The 27,437-nt window shown below is 38.5% G+C and overlaps 1 protein-coding gene across 3 annotated transcripts in view; it reads right to left on the reverse strand.

The window, feature by feature from the left end:
• palmdb (palmdelphin b) overlaps nucleotides 1-27,104 on the reverse strand; it is a 44,773-nt gene extending 17,669 nt beyond the window's left edge. For 2 of the 3 annotated variants that reach the window (XM_061064331.1, XM_061064330.1), the window contains exons 1-5: nucleotides 26,974-27,104; nucleotides 14,855-14,905; nucleotides 12,570-12,650; nucleotides 9,641-9,771; nucleotides 7,041-7,155 (exon numbers count right to left, since the gene is read on the reverse strand). In XM_061064331.1, coding sequence (XP_060920314.1) covers nucleotides 7,041-7,155; nucleotides 9,641-9,771; nucleotides 12,570-12,650; nucleotides 14,855-14,899 — 372 coding nt within the window. In that variant the 5' untranslated portion in view covers nucleotides 14,900-14,905; nucleotides 26,974-27,104. Of the gene's footprint in view, nucleotides 1-1,738; nucleotides 3,261-4,162; nucleotides 4,274-5,063; nucleotides 5,089-7,040; nucleotides 7,156-9,640; nucleotides 9,772-12,569; nucleotides 12,651-14,854; nucleotides 14,906-26,973 lie in introns of those variants that run through there. The other variant, XM_061064333.1, reaches the window with a different exon arrangement.
• Between the last annotated feature and the right edge of the window lie 333 nt (nucleotides 27,105-27,437).

The raw sequence follows: 27,437 nt of genomic DNA on the forward strand, positions 1-27,437 counted from the left end.
ACAAATTTTTCACAAGAGGAACATAAGAACAGCATTCATCTGTCAGTCCACGTGTCCGTGCAGACGTGATTCAGAGCAAATCTGCTGTCCCTGATTTGAATTATACAGAAGAGCTCACACATAAGATTGATTTTAATATAATTCATGATTTCTTTTGTTTGACATAAATTAAAACAATTGTCAGACTTAAGAGTCGTTTTTTGTTGCTTTTTGTAGCTGAGTTGACTTTATTGGTGGATACTGACTGAGAGAAGAAGAAGATATGTCGTAATGGAGGAAGGGAGTAGCATAGGGAACTCCCATGATTCCCCGCTAGCATCGAAGTGAGCTTCTGTTATTGTTTTGATTGAGAAAAAAAAAAGAAAGAAGCTTTTTATTTACTGTGCAGAACTTTGGCAGACTTCAATGTTTTTCAAATGTGCTATATACAAGTGGATTGAATTAGATAATATCAACTAGCCCACAACAGTTTATTGATGCAGAAATCGTTTTAATCGCAGAGGAATCAAATCACACCGGTCAGTTACCTTAGACAGTTAAATTACAACAAACATACAATAACAGACTGCCATTTAAAAAAGTCTTTATTAGGGTTACTACTTCATTTATTTTACAGTCACCTTTTAACAGTAAATGTGAACACCCTAAGCCACAGCTGAACATGGGATTCTGAAACTAATGGAATCAAATGTGCAGCTATCCCGTCCTTAAAACTCTTCTGTCAAAGGCTGTCCTTCATAATTCGGAATCTGGCTGCAGAGATTTGCTTTTGATTCATCCAAAAGAGCACTAGTGGAGTCTAAAACATGTATGGGTTGTGAAGGCCTGATTCACAGCCAGCTTTTCAGTTCATCACAAAGATGTAACTATTTGCAGTGAGGATGGCACAGAGGCATTGTCACGCTGAGGTGGCAGCAAACACAAACTGATGACAAAACATAGAACGAATGCTTTGGTCTGAAACAGAACTGTATAGATTTTCTATTCATTTGAGCCAAATTAAAAAAAAAAAAAACACTCAAGATAAACAGATTCAGATCAAATTTTCAACATTGTGTTCACATGCTTTTTGCCATTTCATATCGCTTGGATATAAGGCATTACCTAAGACAACATTTGGTTTGCCAACTTGAGAAAATCCCTTAGGCAGCATGATTATCCATGCAAAAGTGCTTCAGCCACATAGAAATCAGTGTATTAACAATTTTCAGAGAGAATCAGAAAAAAAGTCTAACTTGATGATTAGTTTTAAAATATGTCTAACATTTCCAATCACAAATTCAACGTATTAGGTTTGCATTTGAATGTCCATGGCTTTTAAAAGAAGCAATAAGGACTGCTGTTTGTTAAGGCATGAATAAAGGCTTGCTTTCACACAATCATGTCCCGCCAGTCTACTAGCTGAGATTAAAAGACAAAGCAATATAAACTGGAGGAGGTAGGGTGGCAGCAAAAGCGAACACTTAGTATCAAGAACCAACAATATATATTTTTTTAATTTCTCAAAAACCATGTACAAAGTATAGAACCATTGGTATCGAATTTACCAAATGCGCACTCATAAGGCAGTGCCCATGTTATTTTGGGACTGTGTAATACAACTAATTTGCCAGGAGGTGGCAACAAAGCTTTCTGAATCACCTAGGCACAAGGGCTGATTGACATTAAGTCTGTGGCTATGAGCAGTTTCCACTGAACAGGACAACAGACATTTCAGTGTTTTTTTTTGGCATGAGCCTTTTTGTAGCAAATGGCATGAGTAGGAACCTTCTAATTGCACGAGTAACACAGCAGGAGCAATGGTAAGAAGCACTGTAGGATGGATTGGCAGCAGGTTATGCATTTACACACAAGACATGTTCAAAACTATGATCCATGGATGAACATGGTGAAGTACTACACTGTAGTAGGAAGGCTGAATTCTAATCGTATATTTCCTCTTCAATGACCCAGTTTCTCAGCAATAAGTGAAATTTAGTCTTATCTTCCTGTTGAGCACAGCTTCATCTTCTCCATATTTATGCTGCCTGTGTTTGCAGATCCATCCACTCCCTGTCCTTGCAGGTATGGACTGTGCTTTCCTGGCTTGTGCATAAAAGTTGGCTTGTGAAGCCCTGAATCATCCGTGTTTGTGTAGGTGCTCTCAATAGTGTGTCTGCAGTCAGTAACCTTGGCTATACCCACTTCGGGTTGGAAGACTTTGCTCTTGTATCCCTCTGGGTGGTATGAGAGACAGTCCTCCTCTTCATTTTCATTTTTAACATACTTGTTCTCTTCATCGTCATCTTCATCACTGTTACCTATGATAACCAGCTCGGCCTGGATGTCGTCTTCCTCCTCGCCGTCAGCATTCTCATAGCCCATGAAGATCATTGTGATCGGCTCTGATTCTACCTCTTCTGGCAGGTTGTTGACAAGGTTACGGGAGGGGAAACTCTCCGCACTGAAAGGCGAGTATCTGTTGAAATCTCCTGGGCTCTCTCTTAAGGCATCAGGGTCCGCTTGAGACTTGTGCCAGGCAACTGAAGGACTGCAGTTATCCACAGCCAGGTAGACCGGCTGGATTAGTGGTGGCATTCCTTCAGACTTTGCTGTGACTGAAACAAGAGCTGCTGGGTTTGGACTGCTGGAACCTGTACGTCCTTGAGGAGTTTTGACACCAAAGTAAGAATGTGAGTTGAGATAACTGTCATTGTTTGATTGTTCTTGGCCGTTTAAACATGGCAGCTTGACTTCTTCTTCAGGTCTTGTAAGGTCCTTTGAGGTGGAGTCTTGTTTCATGATGCTGGGGCTGGTTGTTTTGTTGGGGGTTCTCCATCCCTCCAGGTCTTTGCCTCTCTCGTTTTCCTCTCTAAAGATACGAGCTTCATTTCTGGATGAGATTGAGCTATGGAAGGGACTGCAGCTGGGTGATGGGGTTAGCCTCTGTGCTTTACTTGGTGTCCTGGGTGTTGAAGGTCTGCTGTTCCCTGAGTAAGGGACAGAGTAGACCGGCTTATGGTACTGCACATCAGTTGGCACATTCTTATCTGTGGCCTGATGCAGCAGCTCTTCTACCTCGTTGGACGTCATTTCTCCAACTGCTCCATTTAACTTTTTGCGTCCGTCTGGGTGCAATGCATATACAGACTTCCACCCATCATCGTACACCTTTAACCCCCTCTCCTGGATTGCTTCTGGGGTGATTGTCGCAGTGGAGACTACCTGACTTTTGCCAGTTCTCTTATCGTGCTCTACACTAATTTCCATTGCAAATGTAGCTGGAAAGAAGAAAATACTTGAATGAAGGACTTTGGACAAACATTTGAAACATTTACACAGTGTAAAGCAAACTTTGTATACATAATATAATATCGTAGTCTGTTATGTTAAAACGATTCTTTATGCATTGTCAAGCACCGTGACGAGCTCCGTCTCAGATTAAGAACAGCAAATTATTTGGGGAAAATTGATCAGGTGCCAACAGACTAATACAGTGTACTTTTGCTCTTTTGTTTTCCTCAGAAAAATGGACTGTTATAGTCAACAAAAAATACGTTTTAATTTCCCACTGGATAGTTGGCTGAACAGAATCCTTTTCTACAGGATACCTGATCCTCTCTTAGCTATGATTTACGTACCACATACTGGTGGAAAAATTATGACAAAGTATTAAATAACAGTCATTTTTGAGAAATAAAGAAAAATACATCATTTTCTAAAAGAGAAAAATCACTGTTAGCTGGAGTCTTTTCTTATCCTAATGAAAACTTAGTTCCTGGTTACTGATAACTGACTTTGGCAAAGTCATAGACATGGGAATGTGCTGTTCCCATCACTGTGAAATCACAGCTCCGTTGGTCGGGTCCCGGTGAAATGAAAATGAACAGCTCTTAAAACAAAATAATAGAACAAGGATTTTTCAGTCAGAGCAGCTAGTCTTTCACAGACAGATATGCCTTGAGAGTACAAAATGTAGGTCTGCACAACCATGGAGATGGGAGAGTGAAATTTGAAACTACTAGTGAACATCTTAAATCCATCTAAAGAAAATAATCCTTTTCTTTGTGCCAAACTCTTGAGTCCGATCATATTTTACACCTCATTATCCTGAGAGCTGTATGATCAACCAGCAAAGCAGAAGCTATTTCAATCATATGCACTAGTTATATGATGTCTATACCTTTCTTTGGTTCTTCGCTGCCAGTCTTAGGAATAGGAGAGCTTTTTGCTGGTATAAATGGGATGAATGATGAGATATCTGGGAGTGGTGAGATGACATGATGTGTCAAATCTAGGGAGAAAATATGACCAATGAAAAAGAAATCAAGCTCAGATATGTTCAAAAATAAAAACATAAACAAATAAGTATTTGCGACTAAGAGTCAGTGCTTGATTTTTTAGCCCATATTCCAAGCTGACATAATATGGGGATAATTGAAGGCTCTTTGGAATTTCATATACAAGGCAAACAAAAAAGAACACAACAATGTGCTCGGTTTCTTTGCATTAATGAGATATTCAGAAAAACAGCCTTGTTTTTTTTTTTTATCAATTTAACAAGATAGTTATGTAGTAAATTCAGAACAAATTAGTATTTTTTTTTTAAATAAGTGGATTCAATATGCTTCTGTATATTTTTTCTAAGTATTGTGAGAATAAATAGACTCACAAGTGACTTGGGAAAATGACAGGGAACAAAAGTTCTCAAAAAATCCACATCTAAGTGTCTCAAAATGAAATGTGAAAAAAATTGTTCTGATTTATTTCAAGTTAAAAAAAATAAATAATATTTGTATACAAATGTATATGTACTTTAACAAATTATTGGCAACCAGTCACTGCTGTCTAACAGTAAGCAATCAAGGTTAAGGGGTTAATATATTTAACATATACAGTATGTTAAAGACAATATAATGTCTTAATGTTACACAATATTATATCTATATTTATGTTAATACAGTCTAGACCTTTTTTTTTTATTTCTGTTATAACAAAACTGAAAACTGAAGAAATAAAAGTCGAAAGGTAAAGCCTCTGATGAACTAATAACAACACAAAAACAAATCTATAAAAGTGTTTACCTGCTTTGAATTCTGCATTTAGCTCCTATACATGTGAAGACAAAGTAGTTGATGGTCAAAATGATGAAAGAAGCAGGAATTCAACACAGCAGCGCTTTAGATTAAGGATGTTAGCGTTAGAAAAACCATCACTCTGTCATGTTAATGCCACAGTTAGTCCGCTGTGTTCTCCTTAAGTCTTAATACAAATAGCAACCAGAAAGCAACATGCATATCCTTGTTGCCCGCACACCCACCATGAGCAATCCATTTACCTGCCACCTTATTCACTAAAGCAGCCTCTTGTGAACAAAAGCACACCCACACAGTCCACAGGGAGTGCATCTTGTTAGAAACAAGCAGAGATTATAGGAAAAGCCAAAGGCAGCATGGAGTGAGTAGAAAAACAATCCTATCTAAATTCAGTAGTTTATTCAGAGAGGATCAGAGCCACATAGGACTTTTCAATTCTACCTCTTATATTACACCGATCTGACAGAGGCAAAGGGCTCTGCAGCCTCAAAGAACAATGGAAAACTCCAGCTACAATGTGCAATGAAATTAATTGAAAGTGTGTGAAAGTGTGGTGTGATGTGTTTTTAGAAACCTCTTATTTTCATTCTATCATATTATTTTAGAAGCCCTTTTTAAAAACAAGCACTTTACTGAAACGTTATGAAGGTTTTTGCACTGACCAAATTTTGTTGTACATGTACAATGACAAATAAAGATATTCTGATTCTGATTCTACAATGGTTGTCCGTTATTGCTCGAGGTTATACGTTATGTGCTCGAGTAACAAACTAGGGTATTACCACCAATTGTTGCAGACTACTTGTATCCATAATTTGCAACAGTTATCACGATATCATTTAGACAATGTGTAGTTTAAATTCAGGGCTGCTGTCTAAAAGAGCAAATACACATTTGGATATAAAGCATGACTTAATTAAGATGTTACTATGATTGTTGAAACTTCTGCTGCATTCCAATTTGTCACATACAAGTTAATAATTTTCGATAAATGCACAGACAATGTGAATGACATACAACAGTCTTACTCACATTTACAATTATATAAATTAATTATTTAACTACTAATAACTTAATTTCTGAATATCTGAAACTTGGGAAAACTAATGATACACCATCAAGCTGTAATACAAATTGCAAAGTAAGCACCATAAATCTGCATGTTGTCAGCTACTGTGAAGTGTTTTTGTACCAGTCAAACAATACCAGTTTATACCAACACAGCTATTTGCACTTTTCAGTTGCAATGCTGTCGTCTGAATGCCCAGTAAGACCAATAGAAGGACATTTTCAACTCTCACATTCACACGCACACTGTGCAAGTTATATAGAGCCACACACATAACCAACCAACCTGAAAGTCTTAGGTCTAATTGATTAAAGAGTTAGTTCTACGTCACTGCAAGAGGGTCAGGGAAAGCGCTGCAGATGCAAAGGTGATCAGTAGACGTGAGGCTGCTGTTTCATGGGGAATAATGTGAAAGAAAGAAATGTTGTCTACAGATATAATACTTAACATTGTTTATTATTGAGTCTGCACATTTTACAAAAATAATCTATTTCCATATTGTACATTTTAAAATTAATTGTGAAAAATAGTAGAAATTTAAAATGGGTCAAACTATGACTGGACTTTCAGAAGAAAAAGTCACATAGGCCTATAGTAGTGTTGTACAAATTAAACAGCCTTTAAAGTGCACAGAATCTTCAGACCGTCATACTGATGGTGCTAAGGGAATTTGCAGTCATCTGTCATAAACCATACAGACCCGTGCCTTCACTTTATTCTCCCACAAAGCATCAGCAAAAGGCATTTGTCTAAAGCCGTATTAGCCCTCATCATGCTTCAATGCCTCAGGGTGAAACGTTGCATATATCAGATTTGATCAGGAGGAAAAACACAAGGTAAGAGCCAGTCCAGCGAGCCCCAGTGTTAAAAGAACATCATCATATGTATGAGCCTACCTTTATTATGTCCTCAGTCGTCCTCTCCACCTCCTTTAGCCGCTTCAAAACGACTTCCTCATTTGCAGAGATGTTGAGCTCCTGTGTTTCCAAGGCCTCAAGTTCCTTCTCTATTCTGTGCAAGAGAACAATAAACTGTGTTCATTAACGGAACAAGCACTTCCATGAACTGTATTTTCAGCAGTTTCTTAATGACAGCAGAAGCTAGAGAGTACTTGAAAGGCTTTTAATAAGGCAAGCACAACACCCTTGCTTAAGTTTGTGTCTTCAATCATTGTATTCCAGGCGGTACTGCTGTTTTTTTTCCTGCATTTAAAGTTTGAGTGTGTTTTTGTGTGAGTGTTACCCTGCTGGCAGATATGTAGATGTGATGGTTTATAATAAGATTACATACACCTTAATGTATAAGCCTCTTGGGATATGCATTTCATATCCATGATCAGCAGTAATCTTCCCTTTTCAGCCAGCCTTGGGGCATAAAGAAAGGATTTTATTGTTAATCACAGGGAGGTCAGACTTACTTGAAACCCCCATCCTGTGTGCTGATGGGTTGTTTGAGAGAGAGAGGGGGGGGGGGGGGGGGGGTTCCTTATATTGCCTGTGTGACTTCAGTCAGCTAGCTTTAATCCAGCTCAGCAGAGAGATCTCTCAGTTTGCATCGCTTTAAGGCTCAGCTAATAGGCTGAGTGAAGTTCAGCCCCGCTCTAACATCAGCACACAACAGGAATCCCTTTGCTCTAACTGACAGAGCAGAGTCTCAAACAAGGGACTAGTTCTCAGTAAATGGGCATCTTGAAAACGTGTTTCCTTTTCTTAATGTGGTGTACATGAGCCCAACTAGTTGCCATAGTGAGTGCATGTATGGCTGTTTATTCAAGCTGCATTATTCAACCCTGAGATCATTTGAAAAGGCATTGAAAGGTGGACATTTAAGCAATAAACTGTTTTTTTTTGCTTACAATGACATCAAGTGATTTATTTACATGTTTATTTTACATGCAGTACATGACCTTTCCAGCTCCCATAGAAATACATATATGTGTTACTAAATTAACGACTTCAAAGAAAGTAAGGGGAAAGACAATTGAACAAATGAAATGTCAAATACCAAATATATTTGCAAGAGTACATTTAAGAATATTGGCAAACTATGATGGCTGAGCCAATAGTACAGACCTCATCAACACAGAGGGAAATGAAATAGGATATTTTGGATCTGAAGAAAAAGCTTATTCTCTATCAAACTCTGAATATAGCACTTTAAAATGTCAGTGTATCATGAGACTGTTTATTCTCTTTAATACTTCTATCATTTATCATTCCTCTTCCGACTCATAGGTCTTATAAGGCCACTTTCTGGGTCCACACCCTCAGGTTGGGAACCATGCAATGGAAAAATGAAACGCCTTGAGAAAGTGAGACAGGCCCATCCCAGTTAGATAACTTTATTGGTTTTCATTTTGTAATCTATTATTTAGCAGAAACTATACAGAATATTGCACATCAGGTATTTAATGTATATGATCCGTTTTACAGACTCATCAGTGTGGGAGATTAAAACAATAAACTAGCAGCTCCTCCTGAGCCCCCCATCTGCACCCCCAAAAGTGGACTGGAAGCCACAGTACAATTAAAAATGTCAGTCTTAGATAATAATGATTATTTAATAAGAAGTGTTATCATTATCAGCCTTGAGCTGCACGGTTCACAGGAGTGTTAGGGAGCACTAGACAGGCTTTGAACTATCACCCACTCACTGATTGGCTTGTTTGTGTGTTCTCAAGGCTGCATGTGTGTTTGTGTTTATGTTGTGGAGAGTGGGAAGCAGGGGGGGGGGGGGGGGGGGATTAGTACCAGACTGCTTCAGCTGAACTCCCAGTCAGCAGTATGTGTGTCAGTCCAAGCCCAGACTCTTTAACCCTTTATTACATAAGAGAAGGACTTACCCTCAGCTTAGTGTCTGCACACAACAAGCTTCACACCCTACACATTCATAGAAACCACTGCATGGCTGTGAGGAATTCATTTTAGCAATGTGTTGTAGAGTATAACAGAACTGTCCGATTTCAGAGTTTAACAATTGTACTGTATGGTTTCCCCTGACTTCTGAGGCCAAAACACCCCTGTGATAGATAAAATCATTGAGCTTGTACAAAGGGAGCTCTACTTTCTACTGTGTTTTTATCAAAGTGTTCAAATCCTCATGTTTATATATTGTGCTCATGTATAGTTTATAGGTTCTGATTTCTATGCTGAGATGTCAGGAACCTCCCAACAAACCAGAAGTAAAAACCTAATTAAAGTTGAGAACTTGTCACAGCCACTCAATGTGGTCAAGATTGTGGTTGAGGAACTGTTCAGTTCATTTTCAGTTTCATTTTTCATTTAATAGAGACTCCGACATCTGCTACTATTTGCTTCTGCAGCTACTCATTATTACAGCAACAAAAGTTTCTCTCTTCATCATCACTTTTAATACTACAGTGCACCCTGATGCCAACATGATGTGTCAGTCCTGACAACTCTCTGCAGGTTGTGCCCGATGTAGGATGGAGTGTGGGTTTGGCTGCGGTTTCCAGGTTCTTTCAAGCTTAGTTTACCTGAGGATATTGCTCTGCAGCTGATCGCTCTGCTGCTGCTCGTCCTGAGCCTGAAGCCTCATGGCCGCCTGTTCCTCCTCCGACTGCTGACTCAGACCATCCATCAGCCACTGCTCCCTCAGGGCTTTTTTCTGTCAGTCACACAGACAAACAGGTACCTCAGCCACCAACCACATGTAGAGTTCTATTAATATTTTACATTTAAAATGTATTATTATCTTTTATAGTTAATAAACTGCTCTGTCTTCCTTTTCAATCTTACCAAAACCTGTAATTCCCAGCCTTTCCACTAGATGTCCTCCAAGTTTCCTCTCCCTAATTAAATATTTGAGTTGAATTTCAAACTGTAAGGTCAGAGTTTGACAGCCTTGATCATATAATTACTTCAAGTTTAAATATGTCACATGTTTAAATATGTCACTATGTGTCACATTTGAAAGGTAATGTTCTTCACTTCTTTTTGGACTTCAGGAAGATGGTTAAATGAGTTAAATCAGTGCATTATCAAATGTTCAACTTCACTTGCAGTTCCTGTGCGGTCACATTGTTTAATAAGACAGAGAAGCCTTGGAGGCTTTTACTGGTCTCACTGGAATTCAATTTATGAAGCAACAAAGAACTTTGCTGACATTCTTTCTCATTGCTTTTGCATTTAGGACTCTAACAGGCAGTGACGATTCTAGAGTCTGGTGGGGCCCTACGCAAAAAAATTAACAGGGGGCCCCCCCCAACCAGCGTTCATCTCTATGATGTTACAAGTAATCATATTCTTCCTCTGGACTTTCTTTGACAAACCTTTTCACAGTTATAATGCATGTGATGCTTTGTAGGGCAACAAGATGCTGTCAGATGGGGCGCGCTCAGGGAGGATTCTTACTGTCATTGCAAACTTTGCACATTTTTTGCCACTGCTGTGGTTTAAAGTTTGTTTAAAGCAGTGGACAATATTGTCCTCTGCTTGAGCTGCATTGTTGTGTTAGCAGGCTAATGTTAGCACACTTTGGTTAACTCAAAGCTTCATATTACAGATAAACTGACACAGAATGACCGAGATCTAAAAACACATGACATCCAAATACGCAGTGAGTAGGCTATGTTATACTTCTTTTCTCTAGTCCTTGACTAAAACATCTTGATAAAAAGCTGTTCCGTTCATGTAAAGATGACGTAAACACGGCTCTGACAACATTACAGCTGGCAGGACTCACAATCTCACAGTCATGACTCAGAGAGACATTTACAGAGGATATACTTGATTTCTGCTGTATTTATGTGTAAAATGTTGCACGTCCTTTTTTTTTAAAGACCCCTGGCTCCAATGTCATTGCTAAATAAATATTTAAGAAAAGGTTTTGAATACGCACTTTAAAAAAGTATATATAATACATTCTACATACAACTTGGAGCACCCCCTCTGTTCTTTAAAGGCAGAGAATTACCCGTCTTATAAACAGGAATTGTGTCCCAGAAGGGGTTGACTAATGAACGTTCGGTACTGCAGGTGAAAATGCTGACACTTTAATTTGTGTTGGAGAGCTGTGGATACAGTTGGAACAATATTGGAGATTTTATTGTGCTACTGCAGAGGGACTTCAGTTAATACTTGAGGAGTCAAGATTCTTGGATTGTGAGAGAAGTTGTGAGAAAATGAATTAGAGTGTATCTGTGTTATTAGCTTTGGGACAGGGACAACACACCACATCATCATCCTCTCATTTCCTCCTGGGTTTCTTTATGAGCCCTGTTTAGGTCAGTTCCAGTCCAGATGATTCTTACTCTGTTATGATCAATCATAAATCAGTTGAGCTATAATTGTGACCCCAACTTCTTTAAAAGTGGGGACACCGTGGTTAATGAAAAAAAAGATTACGTGATGATTTGCAAATCACTGAAACCCCATATTTGATGGAAAAAGGACAACATGTCAAGTGTTTGAGAAATGTAAATATATTTGGAAAATGATATGCACAATTTGAATTTGATCCTTTCTAAAAAAGGTCTGACAGTGGTTGAGGAAAGATTGCAAAGGTTGTGAAAAACAACTTATGCAACATGGTTAAATGGGAACAGGTTTATAACATAACTGAGTATAAAAAAAAGCATCCAGGGGATCACCACTCTGTGAGAGACTGTGCTGGCAAATACTGCACACAATGATGTTGCATAAAAAAAAACAACCCAGTAGATTTCTGTACAGTACATTATATCATTAAAGATTCAGAGACTCTAAAGAACCCTCTATATACAGGGGACAAGGCCAAAATCCAATATTGGGTGGCTGTGGTATTCTGGCCCTAATTAAACAGCCCTGCGTTAAAAACAAACACAAATCTATAGTGGAAATCACAGCCTGGGCTTAGGAACACTTCCAAAAAACCATTGTCTGTGAACATAGTTCATACGATGCCTTAAGCCTCCTGACAAGCTGCCCAATGCATCCATCCGCGTGTCAGTCGAAACACCTATTATGAACAACTCTTGTCCTTTGTGAAATCAAAACTGATGAGGTTTAAACTCACCTCACGTACAATGTGTGCCGATAAAGACATTAGCTACTTAGACAAACATTGTTTTTGGTACCAGGCTGTAATCATGATCATTTCTGCTGTCAAAATGGGCAGTTTAATTTGGGGTAAGTGATGCAACAGAGTGGTTAAAGTGAACCTTTCCTAACTTTTTTTAAAACATGTTGTCAGCAAAATTGGCACACAGTCTTTCAAAAACAATGACATTTCTCAGTTTCAACATTTGTTAAGTTGTTTTTGTGCTATTTTCCATCAAGTATAGGGGTTCAATGTTTAACAAAACACATTTTTCTGTTATTGACTTTTACACAGTATCCTAACTTTTGAGGACTTTGTTTGTTTTTCAGTTGTAATGCATTTTTCTGGATGTTAGCTCTCTTTCTGTTTATACGACTATCAAGTACCTTTATATACTGTAGTTTTAACTTCTCCTCATCGATCTCTCTCCTTTTCATGGTGATGTTCTCCTGGATTCTTCTTTTGTCCTAAGCGGAGGAAATCAAACACACATTTACATCATGTGTACATTTTACAGTGTGGAAACTATTCCACCTGTTGTCTTCCGGTGATGACATTTCAACCTTGAGCTGACAGCTGGGTGCTACAGCCATAAATAGCTGAACGTGTTCATGACAAACCCCCCAGTACCTGTTGTTTGTGTGAGTGTGTGTGTTTGTGTGTGTGTCCACCTGTTAACTACTAAAACTTTCCCTGCTAATGAGCATGTCCTGTAGCAAAAAAAAAAAAACAATTTTCATTTAGTTAGATGTCAGCTGAACATTTATCGTCATTGAATAATGAACATATTTGTCCTGCCTGGATAATCACAGACAAACACGCTTCTTAATGGCTTAAATCATTAAGTCAGCATCAAAACACAAGCCCTGTGTTCCTAGATGTCACACTGATGGGGGTCACTGTGGGCTAAGATTAGCCCATGGAGCTTGGATCATTGTGGCACTAAGCCCCAGTGAAAGGGGATCTCCCTGATGACGTCGGCTGGTATTTATAGTCCTGTCTCTGTCTGCGTCTGACTTAGTTAAACTCTGTGATGTTAGTTTGCTGACATATCTGGACCATGAAAACCATTTCAACAGAGACAACTGATACCTTGATAATGAGAGGCTTACAATCAAATTACTCTTGTCACTATAGTAATGCTTGTTTCCCACCTTTGGAAATTAGATGAGTGGGGTACCAAATCTGTGTGTAATGTCTGGGGATGAACTTCACCAATTTACTTGCGGGAAGCTTGCAAGAGCTAACATGTTCGCCCTCTAAACAGGAATGTCCAGACAGCTGAGGCCTATTTGGATGTTTTCATGGGAAATTTCCCTTAGTCCCAACTCCTCTTAGTGCCACAATTTTGTTTTACAGCTGAGCTGGCATGGGATGGAGAGACAAGCTAAATAAACTAGCACTTACTGTGCTAACTGTGCTTGAAAAATACCTTGGTGCAAAAAAATGGACCATGCCATTTAGCAAACTTACTAATCATGAATCATTCATTTTGGGAATCATTTTTTGGTGTTCAGTCTGCTACAGCTGATCAATTATCTAACTTGTCTGCATGTGCCTGGAATAATAATCATTTAGCTGCTCAGTGAATAAATTGAAATGCAAGTCCTTGTTTGTAGATTCTAAATACTCACATAATGCTGCCAGTCTGGCCTTCAAATAATTCAAAGCTACTGAAGAAATAGAGAAAGCGCTATCATGTTTAAAGTTGACCTAGGTGACTAAGATCCAAACTTATTTCACAGATTCACTGATAATTGGGTGCTGCTTGGTACCATAACAAAGCCAGATAGTATTTCCACAAATAAACTCCTCACGCATGTACTCTAAAATTTCAACACGACTAGTGTTGTCTGACTAATGGTTTGACGAGCTGAAAGAGACATGTCTAGTGTTCTGGTTTAATGATAATGACTTCAAAGCACCAGAATCATGTTTCTATATCTGCCAGATAATCCTTTTGTGTCCACCAACACTGTGCTGCCTCGCTGTACTCTATAAGGGAAACTAACCTGCACATCTACAGCTCAAATGTTCTTCCTCAGCTCTGTCTTATATACACCCACTCTTTTTATTTTCAGACCCAGCATGGAAACAACCCCTGATTCAATGTTGCATCATGGCATCCTGCTAAAGCAATACATCGCACTGACTCACTAGAATGCAGTAAGTGATTCGGCGAAAAAAATATATGTAAATGTCACATTACTAATGAGAAATTATTGATTTTTTAAAAATATGTCAAAACAAAGGAACATGATGCAGTGTTTGCTGCACTGTAACATGTTGCTCTGAGTTTTGACTGAGTTCTATGGGTCTCATTTGAGTTGCTTGTTTTCACACAGATTTTCACAATAGATCAGCAGACATATGACCACACACATCCATGGCTTTAACCACTACAAATATCATCTTTAAAATGTTTTAAAATAAAATGAAACAAAAATGTTTGACAAAGCAATTCATAATTTGCATAATAATAACAAATGACCTAACTAGTATGATTGAGACATTGCATTAGTCTTGCTAATTACCTAATCTAAAAACACAATCTAACAGTCTCTGAGGTTGCAAATGACTTGTGTGGAAAGTCAGATAAATACAACCAATTTATTACTAACTGGAGAAAAAATTCTCCGTCTGGCCAATACTTCTAGAAGCAGGTCCTTACCGTGATCGCCTGAAGCCTCTCCTTCAGCAAGTCGGCCTCCTCCATGATTGCCTACAGGGAAGACAGAGTACACGGCAATGAATAAACTGGAGGAATTGGCAAGAAAAAATTGAATATTTCTTCCAATTTTGCTCAAAACTCCGTTCTCAGTAAAAGTAAAAAAAGGAAAATATTGTACTTTTTTTTTCATTTTTCATTTCATAAATACATTTCCTATACATATCAGACAAATAAACACAATGGATATAAGTGTACAGACAACATAGAGGGAAAAAGAGGGCGCATCAATAAATAATAAAAGGATGCTTGAAAATCAAGTTGATATGGCTGTTCATGAAAATAATCATAGCAAAAATAGCTTCAAAAAGACCTTACGGTATCCCAAAATCCCTGTAGGCCCTGACCAAGATGCATTAATGTGGTTGCAGCTTGTTTAGCAGTGACACAACCCAATGTTTCAAATGTTATTTTTGTCCCAGATAACCCATCTATTTTGTGTCCTAATATACACATTAAAGGAGATTTTGGAACATCAACCTGAACGATCTCTGTAAGGGTGTTTGTTACAGCTGACCAGAAGGAATTCAATGCAGGGTATTTCCACAGACAGTGATATAGGGTGACTCTTTTACCACGGCCATGATGCTAACATCTGCTGAAAAAAATCATTTTTTTTACATTTATAAGGAGTGTACATTTTAATCTTAAACATATTTTGATATTATGGAAGTATTACATATATTGTTTGCCAGTTGCTTGTGGAAAGAGAACCACCCATGTCGTTCTCCTCTGTGGGTGAGATACCCCGAGCTTTGGAGAGGCTTATAAGTTTATATGTAAGAGACCAACCCTCTTTCCTTAAATTACCTTAAAGGTTACATATTATGCAAAATACACTTAACCATATTTTTACAACACTAATATGTGTCCCTATTCTGTCTACTAACCCCCCAATTATGATAAAAGTCCATCCTCTCTGTCTTCTGCCTGCTTGACTTTTCAGAAAATGTGTGCTCAAACAGGCCATTTAGGACTTTCCCTTCATGACATCACAAAGGGCAGTAACCCCTCCCCCAAATTGGCGACACTCCAACAGCTAGGTGTCTGTTCTGCCCTATGAGTCTAGAAAGAGTCAAAAAAAAGTCTGCACACAAAAGTCCTTTAGGTTTCCTTTTATCCTGGTAAGACAGCAAAACAACAGCAACGGACGCGTTCACGCTGATGAAGGCCATGTGCCGAAACGCGCTCGTTGCTATTGTTTTGCTGTCTTACCCGGACTAGAAAAGCGCTATACAAGCTCAAGTCCATTTACCAAGTCCATTTAACAACATTTATGTAAGCCTACTGCTCTCAAGTTGCAAGGATGTTGTTGGGATATGTGCAGGACTGTCGGACCAGAGTGCAGGTTTTGTTATCTGCTTTTAATAGTTTTCGAGTACTATTGACAAGTTAGACTTTGGTTATTCAAAAACCTTGTTAAAAGAAACGCATTATTGTAGATGTAGGAAAAATATTGTATGTTAAGTAAGAGAGTTTAATTTAATTTATAGGGAAGTGACTTTCTTTCACCTTCATACAATGGCAGGTGCATCACTTATGACATACACTGTTATGATTTGGCTGCATGCTAGCTGAAGGTTTAACTACTAAGCAGTATCTGCCAGCAAAGACTTATTGCAGTGCAATATAACACACAGGATGGATCTGTTATATCAGCCTGACAGGGAGAGAAACAGAGACAGAAGTGGCATGCCTGTGTCACTTGTCAGATGGGTGATTGATCCAGGCCTGAGGAATGGTACAATGACTGTGAGGAATGTAACATGGATATGTTGGGGCTCTGTGTTGTAATGCATGACAGTAAACCAGAGAAGTACTCAAGGTTAAGAGACACCTGACCCTTAGCATAAAGCAGACAGCAAGCTCTCACAGTGCAGTGTTGGAAAGGAGAGCATGTGTTCACATCCACAGCCACGTGAGGGAGGATGCAGCAAGACAAACAGTCTGTAATAAGGTGCTGTGGGAGAGGTAGCAGGAAGAGAGTCAAATTAAACCACTGTACAAAACAAGAGACAGAACAGAAAGGGAGCAGGAAGGTGGGAAGCTACAGACAAAAGAACACTACATTGTACAATGCAAGACACAAGAAAATAAGAAGGTAATAGTTGTATCCAGAAAATGTTTCATTCAAATTGTTAATCAAGTTCAGAGAATAGAATGTACCATGCCACTGATACATTTTTATTTTAGATCTAAGACCTTTCTCTGTGTCCAATCTCCTACATTTTTTCACATATTAACAAGTTTAAAAAAGTCTCAGCGGTGCCAAAAACGTGTCTGTCCTCTGGAAGGGCTTACAGAAGTTGGCTCGGGCTAAGGGTTCGAGGGTTCGATCCCCAGCTCCTGCAGCAACATGTCCAATGTGTCCTTGGGCAAGACACTTAACCCCAGGTTGTTCCCTCTGCCTCGTCAGCTGCGTATGCATGGGATTAGTAACTTCTGATGGTCTCACAATATAGCAACCTCTGCCGTCAGTGTGTGAATGGGTAGGTGTGACATGCGGTGTAAAAGCGCTTTGAGTAGTTAGAAGACTAGAAAAGTACTATAAGCTCAAGTCCATTTAAGATTTCCCCGATCTTTGGATCAATAAGTTATACATTACCGTATTTAATATTCTTGACAATGGGATTTACACAAGTTCAATTATTCATGAGTAGAACTTCTGCTTTCACACATCAGTTGTTTATACAAGTTTTTTAAGATGTAATTTAATGAGTTATAAATATACACATATAGGGGCTGTCTTTTAACAGTCCTGTTGCCAAAATAAGCAGCTACAATAGATCTATCAGGACTGACCATGTGAAAAAAGTACACATGTATACTTTCAAGGCTGTTCAAATAATAGGCCAGAGGACCCCTCTGACCAAACGGTCATTTGCATTGGCATTGACCCCAGCAGGACCTTAAGGACTTTGAGACAAACAATAACACAATCTTGACATTCATTTTTATGTGGGGTTTAGACTAAACACCACAGGATCAAGCCTTTCAGATAATATTTAAACGAACCATTGTTAGTCTTAATATCTTTGGCCATGCCAATTAAACTCCTGTCAAGACACTTGTGTTCCAAAAACCACATGTATTTATATGTTTTGACAACCAAAGATGGTATGTTTGGGGAAAAATTGCCCAAGTATGAAGGCGAAAACCTTGCCACTTTGTCATGGATGTGTTCTACCATAAGCCTATATCAAGAAGGGCGCATGTCCATAGGCCAGTACAGGCACTGAAGATTAAGAAAGGTTTGGTACTTTAGCAAGACAATGATCCAAAATGTATCCCACAACAAACCATGAACGACCTTCAGGAATATCTTGAACTGTTAAAGCTGCATCAGGAGAAGTTACAAAGTACTACCTACCCTTTTGTTTTATAATATTTTCAAACTGTATGATGGAAAATTCAAATCTTGCTTTATTATGTTTAACCTTTTACCATTTAATGGTGAGGTTTTTTTCCCAGTTGAATATTCATTGTAATACTGTGGGTGTATGTGCCTACTTTTATCTTGTTCACCAATGTTTATAATATGCACTCCAGAGAGCAGATATCAACAGATATCTCTTGGAGGTATATTGAAAGCATAAACAGCATCACAGAGCAAATGAGAAGCAGCAGATTATAGGAACTCAATGTGTTTGTAAAGAACCAGTTTCACATTGCTATGCTGTCTGTTCAAAAAAGACAAAAAATTTAGCTTGGGTTCAGAGTCCCCATCAGTGTAAAAAAATAAATGAATACAGTTGTATACGACTGGAAATTACAGATGGACTTTTTATGGATGATTTATATAGACTGGAAACTTCATATTACTATATTTGTGTCTGTCCTATACAATCTTAACATCATCCCTCCTTTCCGTCCATACTGTAATCTATTTAAACAATGCCATCCTGAATAATTTCACTATCCCTCTGCAGATCAACCACACAAAACTCCACTTTGATGTATTCTGCTATAAAAAGACATCACTTATAAGACCGCATTGCCTAAATACTTGATCAGCAGAGTATAGTGACAAGCTGCTGGGTATACATACTGTAGAAAGGAACGTGATCATCAGTAATAATTAGTGAGGACATGTTTATTTATGTGTGCTAGTGTTCTCACAGATTGTGTCACCTAAGCTGGGTAAATGTCATCCACTCGTGTTCACCGCATCTTGCTGCCTCAAATATATCGGAGGGGATACGTGGGTTCACAAAGTAGGACATGGAAGAGTTCATACTGTCTTCATCAAAGTGCAATGTGTGGCATTTTCAACATCTCCTTGTTGAACTAATTGGAATGCATGAAGCTGTGGAGGAAAAATGGGAGCCTGTGTCATAAAGCACGGATATAGTTGACCTGGATGAACTCACATAGAATGTATATTTAATAATACAAGATATGGTAGACATTGTTCTTGAGAGATTTTTCATCAGCACATGACCACACTGGAGGTCAGATGAGAACAAACTGTAATTTAACACAAACCTGGATCTGAATGTCTTCTCTTTTCTAAAGTAAAGATACAGATGATTTTTATTTTTTTTACTGTTTACACCACTATACTCCTGTCCTTTCTTGAAGTAATCATTTATCCACAAGTTTGACAAATTAAGGCTATAAATGAAATACTCTTAACATTTCTTGCTATTATAAATATCATAGGGATAGAACAGGACATGGTCAGAAAGGCATGTGCTCAATTGTAAAGTATAATAAATACAGATCAATAAAGTATATCTTTTACTTGCAATACCTATATAGAGGTGGTTTTTGGTTGTTTAATAGGTTTGGCTCTTAGAAAACAATCTTATTTATTTTACAAATGAGTGCTTAGTTGACAGACAGGAGCAAAAAATTCAGAAACGAGAGGGAGATCGCACAAAAATGAAAGTTCCCCGTCACCTTACATTGTTTAATCATAAACACAGCGTAGCTACAGCCTAAGTGATTTATGAATACATTTTTTAAAGACATGGTTAGCAGGGACCCAAGAAAGAGCTAACAGCTTTACAAGTGTACTAATTCACTAAATAACAGAAATTCAGAATAAAAAGAATTGTATGAAAACGCAGGTAGTCTATTTATAGGAAAAAAAACAGAACAGGCTTTACTTTGAAAAGCAATGAAGGTGCTAAGGTGGATGCATGTTCGTCTCTGCATACATAACTTTGGCATATGGTGCTCCAGGGCTCGGCAAGTCTTTGTTCCTCTCTGAAATTGAGCAGAGAGGCACGTCCTCATTTATGAGTTGCAAATTGAACCATTCTGCTTAGTGTTTACCAAAAATAGTGTTATCAGGCACAACACTGCAAATACTTACTCCTGATTACCACAAAACTTTAGAGTAACATAGAGCAGCGAGGTGAATCTTATTGCCACAGTGTAGATGCATTCTAATACAAGGTGTGAACTTTTGATTGGATCACCCAATATACAAGTCAATACAGGGAATAAACAAGGCCATTGATTAGAGGTACTCATGACTTTCATGACTTAGATAAGTAATTGTTGAAGGCATTAGCCTTACAGTAGTCAGTACATGAGTTGCAGCATTGAGGACCAGTTGAATAGTCTTTAGAGACTTACCAAGGCACCCTGATGAAAGAGAATTACAATAATTCAACCTGAAGGTAATGAATGCATGAACTAGTTTTTCCACATCGTTTTGCGACAGGATATGCCTGATTTTGGAGATATGACAAAGGTGACAATAGGCTTGTCCTTGAAATGTCTTTTATGTAGGAGTTGAAGAACATATCTAGATCAAATAGAACTCCTAGATTCCTAACAGTGGTGCTAGATGCCAGGCTGATGCCATTAAGGACAATCATATCATTAGATAAAGTCTCTCTGAAGTTTTTAGGGCCAAGCACAATATCTTCAGTCTTGTCTGAGTTAAGCAGCAAAAGATTTCTTGTCATCCAGGTCCTAACGTCCTTAAGGCATACTTCTAGTTTACATGACTGATTGGTGTCATCGGGCACCATTGATATGTATAGTTGAGTATCATCTGCATACCAATATTTTTGGAGTGTTTCCTCATATAATTACCCAGAGGAAGCAAATATAATGTAAAGATAATTGGTCCAAGCACTGAACCTTGTGGCACTCCATGGTGTGCGTAGAGGACTTACCATAAACATGTACAAACTGAGATCAATCTGATAAAAAGGATTTAAACAAACTTTAAGCAGTCCCTGTAATTCCAAGTAATTGTTCTAGTCTCTAATATGATTTGATGGTCAATAGTGTGAAATGCAGCACTAACATCTAACAGGATGGGAACAGAGAGAGGTCCCCTGTCCGAGGCTAGAAGTAGATCATTTGTAACTTTAACTAGTGCAGTATCAGTGCTATGGTGGACTTATAGTCCTGACTGAAAATCCTCAAATTAACTGTGGTCATGTAGAAAGTTGCATAACTGACTAGCTACCACATTCTCCAGGACCTTTGACATAAAAGGAAGGTTAGATATAGGTCTATAGTTAGCTAAGGTTACTGAATCAAGAGTAGGCTAAAAGGAGGTTTAATTATAGCTACTTTAAATGACTGTGGTACATAGCTTGCCAGTAAAGACATATGAATCATATCTAATATAGAACTGCTACCTAAGTGAAAGACTTCCTTAAACAGCTGACTGAAAATATTGATTATATTTAATATAGAGCCGGTAGCTAGAACTAGGAAAAGAGACAACATTACTCCTGTATTGGCTTCTCACTATAAAATCTAGTAGCCTTTATCATTTAAAATCCTTCTTCTCACTTACTCTTAATGGCTAGACACCATCTCATCTTAAACAGCTAATAGTGCCCCATTACCCTTTGAGAACATTATGCTCCCAGAATGCCGGCCTGCTGGTGGTACCTACAGTCTCTAAATGTACTATAGGAGGTAGGGCCTTCAGTTATCAGGGCCCTCTCCTCTGGAATCCTCTACCAGTCAGGGTCAGGGAGGCAGACACACTCTGTCCAGGCTTAAAAATGTCATTTTTGATAAAGCTTAAAGTTAAGTCTGGCGCAGATATGTGCCATAGGACATAGACTGCCAGTGGAGCTTGCACCTTCACCTCCAGTTATCCCTTAAAAATTACACAAATTAGCATTTTCTCACCTATTACAACTACCAGCACAATAATTTGTACATTGCCTACCAAAGTTAAGTTAAATGCAAGCTGCAACCTTTCAGTGTTGAAAAATTAAGCCAATACGGAAGTGCAAAATCCTGCAATTTGTGGAGTGTCCTCTTGAGGCTGGCTGCAGAAGCATCGGAAGTCACACACCCATTCAAAAAAACAGTTTTTACAGCAGAAATTGACATTTTTACAGTCTGGTTCAAAAAACGAAATTGGTCTGATTAGCTCATGCATACCATTGGCACACACTGTATGGGGGGTGAATTTTTGATAACTCATCTGTTTTGATTTTTATGAAGGACAAGCGTTTTTTCAAAATAAGGCACTGAGATGACCTGATTTGTCAGGAGGCTGTGGGCCCGCCTCAGCTCTAGCTCTTAGCCTGTCGTTAGGTTGACTGGAAGTTAGAGTGAAACAGCATTTCCAGCATGACGACTGCCATCGATGGGCTTCCAAAGCCCCCTACAGTAACAGAGGGCTGATGTCACTCAGGCTTTGCCCATTAATATTTGCAGTCCATGGTAAATGTCCATCACAACATTTTTTTTATACTATTGTATTATGATATGCCAATGCTTAGGTTTGTAAGGTGTAAACACAAATCTACTTTGTTAAAAAAATGTAATTAGATCACATTTTTTAAAAGATCGGAAGATAACAATGACAGTTGGTGTAGGGTCACAGAGGGGGCTTGAACCAATCCCAGCTGACAATGGGCAGAGGGCAGAATACACCCTGGAGGTTGCCAGCCCATGGCAGAGGTGTCATAGCAATAGATAACCATTGACAGCAAAAAGCAATCTAAAGTAACCAATTAACTTAAGATCATGATTTTCGATTGTGGAAGGAGAATATCCAGAGAAGACCCACACGGGAACATGCAAAACCCCCCTGAAATATGTTTACTTATTCAAGTATTACGTCTATAATTGGGTCCATAGACGTGTTGTTCAAGGGTCAATTAAAGGACTTTAATGTTGAGCACACATGAAGGCAGAATCAATGCAAATGTCCTTGACAGTCCATAGATTTGTTATCTGAGAGGGGAGGGATAACATGAATCCCAGTCATGTTAGAACAAGTCTGTCATAAATGCTCCATACTGTAAGCCAGTAAGTGCTTATGTTTTTACACATTCATGCTCAGCCCCATCACACACCCACCCAGCCCCATCACACACCCACCCACATACCGGCCTTTCACCCACACATGCCTAACACAGATACAGCACTAATGTCACCACAGGGAAGATGGTTGTCAGAGTACACTGAGAAAATATAGGGAATTAGGTGGTTTACTAATGTAGAATACAAACTTAATTATATTAATCATTGTTATAATATTAGAGTAAGGTTCATTGTTTGTAAAAATGAACAACAGACTGAATTAGGAGTCACAGTTTCAATTTGAAATAAAAGCATCAAGTTTTTGTCCCTGACATACAGGCATGAACCTTGAAGAAAGAACTGTTAAAAGTTAAGTTAGCAAAAAAATCTATTTTTCATGTTTGCAACATATTCTACGGGTAAAGAACCAAAATACTACAATTTGGGACGATCTAAAATGTCCAATCTAATCTAGTATTCCAATCTGGTCTTTGATTGTTGTTTTTTTTTTTTTTTTTTTTAAACTAAAAAATCATGTTAGAACTTGTCATATATGTCACTGTGCATGTAGATCTCTAGAGACCCAGTTTGTAAATTAGTCATGAAATTTACATAATCATGTTAATGAATACATTTTTACTTGTTTTAAAGAAAATTTCATTTTAAGTTAATGGAAATATACAGTAGATATGACATGTTTATGTATTCTATTAATGGCTAAAGTGAGTGTTTGCAATCATCTCCAATTTCTTTTTAAAAATATTTTGAACAAGCGAATGAGCATTATCATTGTAATGGTTGTCATTTTCTGGAGTAGACATTACAAGTAATGTGATTTATTTGTATGTACTGTACATTTTGGGCAGAATAGTGCAGAGAAACTGGTCATTTCTTAAGCATGTGCTGGGAAAACTAAGTTTGAGGACTAAAAAGAGAACTTGAGTGACAATGGAGTGAAGGAAGGAGAAGCGCTCCTGAATGTCATGCTGCCACTTAGCTTGCCCACCTGTTGACACTATGGAGGCCTTATCCCGCACTGCTGAAAATAGAGATGGTGCCTGCCATGTGTGCTTGCAGCAGGTGATCATCAGTCCTGAAAGAGAGCTGATTGTGCGAGAAAAAACCCTAAACACTTGTCAATCACGTTTGATAAATGTGGCCACCTTGAATAGATTATGTAAGCTGTGAAATGAAGTCAGGCATAATTTAGGCCACATTTTAAATGTGTTTGGATCCATGCTTTTTGCAAAAGCTTAGTGGTAAGGGCTTTGACGAAAGGACATGTCTAGTTAACATTTACCAGTAAACTTTTGGAAATTCAGTGGTAAAATTGCAGGAATTGAGAACACTTGGGGAAAGAATGAGTAATTAATGCCTTGGGCAAATGCTAATATAAGACAAAACTGTGAGCCAGCTTGAGTCTGTTGGTGCCACCACAGCACTTGTATTTAATGTAATTACAGTGCTCTCATCAGCCAAGTGGATTGTCACTGGCATGCACAAATCATTTGAGCAGTTTCCAAAAGCTTCAAAGGACTTTCCCTTCCCACCCCTGCCTTTGAAAAGCTACCTCTCACGACTTCCAAACAAAGAAGAAGGAGCTGAGGTAGTTGCTCAGGTGAGTGTTTGAGTATTCAGCCTGTGAGCAGCCACACTGACAGTGGCTTTGACAATACTACCAATAAAAAAATGAATGTCTAAAAGCACGCATAGTCAAATTGTGTAATCTAAAGTCCTTACATAGTCCAAATAGTGTACAGGTATCTGTTTCACACAGGGGAATGCATGCGATTACTGGGAGTGTATGGAATATTGTTAACGTGTCAACCATGAGGATGTCATGTCATCTGGATGATCCACACTTTTAGTTTCAGTGCTTTTCATGTTATATTTACTAGTAGCTTATTGTTGGTGTAGGTAGAGATGACCATGTTACCAATAACACAAAGTCATGCTACGGGACAATATTATATTCTGCCTTGTTTAGTTTGAATGATACCCTACCAGCCTACCCCATGTCTGTGTAGTTCACTGTGTTCAGGACTTCTGATTATTCTTACATTTAAAAAAAGAATGTAAACTACAGTAGAATCCCATTGTGTGGAATAGAGGGTTTTTTTTCAGTGAAAACAATACTCTTGACCAGGACTCCTTGAACATATTATTTTTTCTATAGCGTTTGGTTAAAATTCCTTCATGTCTATTTTCCAGTTCTTAGTCCATAATCCATGCCCCACTCGAGTCCCAGTGACATGACCCCAAAAACCCACTGTCTGTCTGGCTATTTAGCCAAGGCCCTTTTGACTTCTAATCCTTGCTCCTCCCTCCTAATCTGATCTCCAATGGATTAACAGCACACTGGCTAACAGTAGATACAGAGGCTAAAGCATGGTTTGCTATACACAAGTTTATTAAGGTGATATACAAGAGCCATCCTAGGGAAAGCAACAATTAAAGCATTACCACCACCTACTTGTCTCTCCAAGCCAACTGACCAATCTTGGAGTGCATTGATTTCATTTTCAGTCATTTATTAGTTCACTCCATGAGTCTTCATGGACATTTTTGAAGTGCATTTCTTTTTTTTAAACTTGAATTTCTATTTATTTTTACGTTTCTTTAGGAAGTTAGGGGACTTTTACAACCATTGACATATCTCCTGGTATGGCCTCTGTTATTTTATTTGTTTCTGAAAACAGTTGCCTACTTAAATATTGAATTAACCTCCAGCCCAGGTTTGGTCTCTAACCACACATTTCTGAGAAAAGGTAATAGCCTCCCAGTTAACCTTTGCCTCTGCTAGCCTGCCTTTGTCCAAAGTTAGCATGTATGTTTTACATCACACATGCACCAAGCAGATAGGAAGTGTCCTTTCGTGATTAAAGAGATTTTCAAGAATTAGACTACCACTTTTTTCAATCTGATGCTAAACTAAGATAAGACACTTGCGCTTGTCTGAATACACTTACATAAAATGTAATTATTTTAACATCTCACTCAAACAGGAAGCGAACAAGCATATTTCCCAAAATATTGAGCAATACCCTTCACATGAGGGGAGTTCTGTATTATTATAACACATCTCCCAAGAAAATATGGATCCCTTTCTATATTAAACATTACTTCACTGGAGCAATTTAAGTTTGATCATCTTTCTGTGATGATTAGGAAATGAACAAGCAACAAAAATGAATACAAAAGTATGATATACCAGGTCTGTGTGAAAATGAGTTCTCTACTTCATTAGCATCTTCCCTCCTCTGCTCTGACACATGTGCCGAGTGCAGCTCTGACTGGGTTGAGTGGGAGTGAAAGGGCGAAGAGTGCTGGTTTTCTGCTGGCAGCCCGTAACCCATACAGCATGTATGTGGGAGTGCATCTGTGTCTGTATACTGCAGCTCTTCAGTTTTTATGGAAGTTATTTCTAAATCAAATATGAAGAGTGGCCATTTAATGACTTTCTAGGCTTCTCAGGTGCTATTTATGTGTGTACTTGTGCGTGTGTCTATGTGTGAGTAAAAGTGCTTGTTAGTTAAAGCCAGACCCCTACTGGGAGCCTATAAGCAGCCGACAGCTTAAAAGCATTAAAAGATTATAGTATCAAAAGACTCTTGAGTCTAATTATAGCTCATTTAACAACAAGTTACTTCTTGGTAGCTGATCTACGATAGAAACTATCACTACAGAAAATGATGTGGATCAATCATTCTGATCTATCGAGAGTATGTACCCTTTGAAAGTGCTCTGATTCAAATAGATGCTCCACATTAATGTGACAGAGGGAAAGGCAAACAGCAACAGTAATACAGAGGTCTACTCACCGAGTGTGTGTGTCCTCAAGCAGCTGATAGCAGAGCGTGTGGGGAAGGTAGAGCTCACTGTTGCGGCGTATCCAACATTACTGAGCCTGAGGTTTAGTTGGGAGGCTGTGTAGGCTGAGAGAGATTCAGACTGACTGGGAAGACTCCCTCCCTCCCTCTCTCTCTCTCTCTCTCTCTCTCTCTCTCTCTCTCTCTCTTCTTTTTCTCTCTCTGTCTTTATCTTGGTCACACAGCCTTACCCATGTGCCTGAAATACTTCTGTCAAACAATTGCTCAACCAGTATGCACCCGTGCAGGCACGCAGACACTTACACATGCACATGCTGGAGAAATATCTGCTGAATACAATACAAGTTCAAGCCAAGCAATAGCTTCTACAGTATACAATATGTTGTGAATTATAGCATCGAAAGTCAACAGACAGGGATATTCAAAGTTATAAACTCATACTGTATGTTGGAGAA

Source organism: Labrus mixtus, chromosome 19 (genome assembly GCF_963584025.1).
Source record: "Labrus mixtus chromosome 19, fLabMix1.1, whole genome shotgun sequence".
Classification (NCBI taxonomy): Eukaryota; Metazoa; Chordata; class Actinopteri; order Labriformes; family Labridae; genus Labrus; species Labrus mixtus.